Source organism: Cervus canadensis, chromosome 24 (genome assembly GCF_019320065.1).
Source record: "Cervus canadensis isolate Bull #8, Minnesota chromosome 24, ASM1932006v1, whole genome shotgun sequence".
Classification (NCBI taxonomy): Eukaryota; Metazoa; Chordata; class Mammalia; order Artiodactyla; family Cervidae; genus Cervus; species Cervus canadensis.
The window spans coordinates 41,353,457-41,358,243 of NC_057409.1; the positions used below are offsets into that span (position 1 = coordinate 41,353,457).

General features: G+C 42.0%; 1 protein-coding gene across 1 annotated transcript; it reads left to right on the forward strand.

Annotated features, from left to right (window-relative positions):
• Positions 1-1,142: 1,142 nt before the first annotated feature.
• Positions 1,143-1,725, forward strand: LOC122426273 (60S ribosomal protein L12-like). The gene has a single exon (XM_043445045.1). It carries the CDS (start codon positions 1,174-1,176, stop codon positions 1,669-1,671), a length of 498 nt encoding a protein of 165 aa, XP_043300980.1. The 5' UTR covers positions 1,143-1,173; the 3' UTR covers positions 1,672-1,725.
• The last annotated feature ends 3,062 nt before the right edge of the window (positions 1,726-4,787 follow it).

The following is a 4,787-nucleotide window of genomic DNA, read 5'->3' on the forward strand; positions in this document are numbered from 1 at the left end:
TCAAGATTGCTCAAGAGGACGAGTCACTGCTTCTTCCTATGTTTTGTTTAGAATGGAAGTGCCCAGAGTTTTAAATATCACCTCATGTTCTCCTTATGATCACCAAGAAAATGTCTTTCATCTCTGTACAGGTGATATCAGGGAGCTTTGAGCAAAACAATCAGCATAAAATAATGCACCAAAGGTCTAGATGTCTCATCTATTTCCAAGTGGGGGACACTTTTGAGAACTGTTCACATAAAACTTTTGGGCTGATATTAGAAATAAGAGTAAGAACATCCAACTTTAGAAAGGAGGGAATTTTGAAGATACATAAGAAAGATCATTAAAGCACCTCAAAACTCAGTTAAACAAAGCAAATCAAAGGATGAGGCCAGAGACGGTAAGTACAAAACCAGAGTCTGGAAGGGCTGGCTAATGAGCTTCCAGATTAAGCTCCAATCAAAAATTAGAGAATAGCTGTCTTCAGAGCCTGGCGTTTACCATGTTTAAAGTTGTGACAAAGATAATGACATTAACATATCTAAGGGAAGAAAGTGTTCACAGAAAATTCTCAATGGGGGGCAGCATGCGGCAAAAGAGGAGGGACCAAGAACAAGGCCTGTAAATCCCAACCAATGACCAAGAAAGAGGTGTCCTCACCAGATTCTAGTCATCTCCTTGGCTGGTGCTCTCCTCACAAGGGGAAGAATATATTTCAAGCACTCTTAGCTGAAGAACCCTTCATTAAGAAAATCTAATTCCCATTTGTTTGTACTTAATATTCACCAAGCAATCCTGACTGTAGGTTGCATTTCCATCTGTTTGCCTCAGGGAGGAAATGTGAGATTCAAACACCACTTCATGAATGTTTAGTGTACGTCGCACCTTGAAGCCTGGGGCTTCAGTTAAACACACTGTGTACAGGCTGCTGGACCGTACGCCTGGGTCCCAAGCTGGACTCGGCCACCTCCTACCTGTGGGACCTCAGGCAACCTGCTCAACCTTGATATGTCTTGTTTCCTTGTATTAAGGAGAATACATGATCTAACTCATAAGTGGAATCTAATTTTTTTTATAAACATACAAATGATGAACCCGGATTCAGGACGACCGAAGAAAGTTGCACCTTCGCCTCCTCCTAGACGAAAGCCGAAAGCTTTCCGGGTTCATCCGACACCAGCCGCCTCCACCATGCCGCCTAAGTTTGACCCCAACGAGATCAAAGTCGTGTACCTGAGGTGCACGGGTGGGGAAGTCGGTGCCACGTCTGCCCTGGCCCCCAAGATCGGCCCCTTGGGCCTGTCTCCAAAAAAGGTCGGTGATGACATAGCCAAGGCAACTGGTGATTGGAAGGGTCTGAGGATTACAGTGAAACTGACCATTCAGAACAGACAAGCCCAGACTGAGGTGGTACCTTCTGCTTCTGCCCTGATCATCAAAGCCCTCAAGGAACCACCAAGGGACAGAAAGAAGCAGAAAAACATTAAGCACAGTGGAAACATCACTTTTGATGAGATCATCAACATTGCCCGGCAGATGCGGCACCGGTCTCTAGCTAGAGAACTTTCTGGAACCATTAAAGAGATCCTGGGGACCGCCCAGTCTGTGGGCTGCAATGTTGATGGCCGCCACCCTCATGACACCATAGATGATATCAACAGTGGTGCAGTGGAGTGCCCTGCTAGTTAAGAACTGCAAAGGAAAAAGAAAAATAAAGGATCATTTGACAACCAAAAAAAAAAAAAAACAAAACCATACAAATGAACTTATTTTACAACACAGAAACAGGCTTTCGTAATCTAAAGGGAAATGGGGTGGGGAGGGGTAAATAGGGAACTTGGGATTACACACACACACCCACTACGATATACAAGATAGATAACCAACAAGGACCTACAGTGTAGCCCAGGGAACTCGACTCGACCCAATCTTCTCTGATAACCTATATGAGAAAAAAAAATCTAAAAAAGAATGAATATATTTATATGTATAACTGAATCACTTGGCTATACACCTGAAACTAACACAACATTGCAAATCAACTATACATCCAATAAAATTTTAAAAAAATAATTGAACGTATACACCTTTTAGGGCTTCCCAGGTGGTGCAATTAAAAAAAGAACCCACTTGCCAGTGCAGGAGACTTAAGAGACATGGGTTTGACCCCTGAGTCAGGAAGATCCCCTGGAGGAGGGCATGGTAGCCCACTCCAGTATCCTTGCCTGGAGAATCCCATGGACAGAGGAGCCTGGCAGCCTACAGTCCCATAGGGTCGCAAAGAGCCGGGCATGACCAAAGTGTCTTAGCACATGTACCTTTTAGGAGTGCTGTGAGAATTGATATGAGATTTAAAACAAAAAAATTTATAGCAGTGCTTTTTGTCATATTTGTCAATTTTTGTGAATTCAGTTGGCTTGAGTCAATTGCCCAAGACTTCACTATTTGAGGGCACTGAAAAGGCTTTCTATGTAGACACACAGGCTAAGAATCTGTGCCTATCTCATGATGGAATTCTTGGAAATCACCTCTGGACAATACTGCCTTTCTGTTGGGGATGAGGCTGCGGGAAGGGGGATGGTGCAGGATGGGGTGGGAGTTGTTTACCTAAGGCAAATTCCTACAGCTTTTATGACCAAAAGAAAACACTGATCCATAATATTCAGTTTGGGGGAAGTCAGGTCATTTCATCTGGCTCTGTGGCAGCTTTCCAGCCCCTTTCCTGGCCTTTTTCCCCCTTGACCTTCATCCAGGTGGGAAAAATCCAGACTCCAATGGGACAGAGCTGCAAGTCCTGAGATAAAGTACACTGTGCACAGGTAAGGTTTTATTGCTCAGATTTTCTTTGCTCAGGCTCCAGGGCCAAAGTCCAGCTTTTGAGGAAGTCCACTCTCAGAGGCGTGTCTGTCACCTGGTCTAACCTGCCCAGAGGCAGGAAAGAGTCCATAAGGGTTGTCAACCCTGAGGTGGGAGCAGGGAAGCCAAAACCTAGGATAGAATGTCAAATTCTGGTTCAGAAAGTAAAAGTGGAGCTGGCTAGGATTGAGGGTTAGATTTCTGGTCAACACAGCAAGAGGCACCCAATTTGAGCAGGACCAAGAAACAGAGGCTGAGAGTTACTCCTAGTACAAGGTCACCCAGCTCCAGAGTTGTGACAAGATACTCTGCTGTGTTGTGCTCTGAGTCCAAACAAATGCATGCAACAACTTTGAGAAAGATCAAGGCACTGGGTCCACAAATGTACCTCCACATCCACAAGCCTTCTAAACGAGCTCCTCTAAACTGGAGCTGTCAATCTTCTTTCTCCAAACTTTCCACTGGAAGTTGCAGATCTACCAATAAGGATTTTATTTAGGATGTTAAGCATAACTTAAGCATAAGTTAGAAGTTAAGCATAACTTCTTCCACAACTCTCTGTTTATCCCCCTGAACCCTGACTTTGGAGAACAGGATCACTTTTCTTGAAAAAGTCTCCAACCAAATCATTTTGTATCCAGACTGAGCTCTCTGTTGCTTTTCCCAGAGAATGATCTTGCCATTGTGCAACTAACTCTTCTGTCTGAACACCAGCCGTCTGCTTCTTCCTCCCTCTCTATATTTCTGCAGCTGTTGTATACTCACCTGAAACACCATAACCAGTCAGGGACCTGGCAGGAGACAGATGGTACAGTCATAGGGTTAACTGAAAACAGTTAATGTAAGGACAGCCAGCAGATGTGGGCAGAGTGAAAAGACCCAACAAGGGATACTGTTAGAGATTAGTAAGCAAGAAGTCTACTGGTACAAGCCCTGAAGCAGCAAGAGGAGGAGGGCACCAGATCCTAGAGAGCCACAGCCATGGCAAACAGCTGTAAGACAGCATCCATGGCCACAGGAAAAGTAGCCTAGCAACTTCCGAACCTACTAGGTTCTAGAGATGCTCAATGTGCTAGATAGCAGGGAGAATGAATAGCCCATCTTCTGTCTTCTATTCTCTAATCTTTTGTAGAACCTCTTACTAATATTTGTCAAATTCAACTAGGTAGTAGAGAATCTAGAAAGTAAGAGAATAATTCACATAAACATATTCCTTTAATGTTCTTTTAAACTATTTATAGAGTCTTAGGAATCCCTTTCAGTGGGGGGTTGGCTATATAGATATTCTTTTAAAATTTTTATATTTTTTATAGATTACAAATACTGTATGTATTACTAGTTAATCAAAAGGAAAATGAAAGGAAAATATATTTACCTTGATTATAAAAGCAATAAATACTCAAGTAGAAAAATCTAAAAATATAGAATAGTATTTATAGGTAAGAAAATAAGAGTAACCCGTAATTCTGTTACCCAAAGCTAACTACTATTAACATATTATTGGTAGAGTTGTGGGTTCTACTTGTTATATTTAACAAGATATCATCAACATTCCCCTATGTCACCAAATAGCATCTGAAAACATTATTTTTTTAGTGGCTGCATAGATTGCTGTCTTATGGATTCACCATGATGTGTTTACCTATTCCATGAATGTTAACATTTAGATTATGTCTAATTTTTCACTATTATACATAATATTGAAATGACTAACCTCATATGTCAATCTAATTATTTTCATAGGAGAAAACCTTAAGAGTAGAATTGCTGAATATCACATTTCATAAACATTTCAGAACGCTTTATGCATATTGCCAAATTATACTCTACCAGCAGTACATAGGAGTGCCCGTCTCCCTAAGCCCTCAACTCCTGAAAGAGTCAGTCTCACGTTTCACTTTGCTTGTACAGTCAGGTAGAATAATGGTAATGAAATATACAATAGCAGA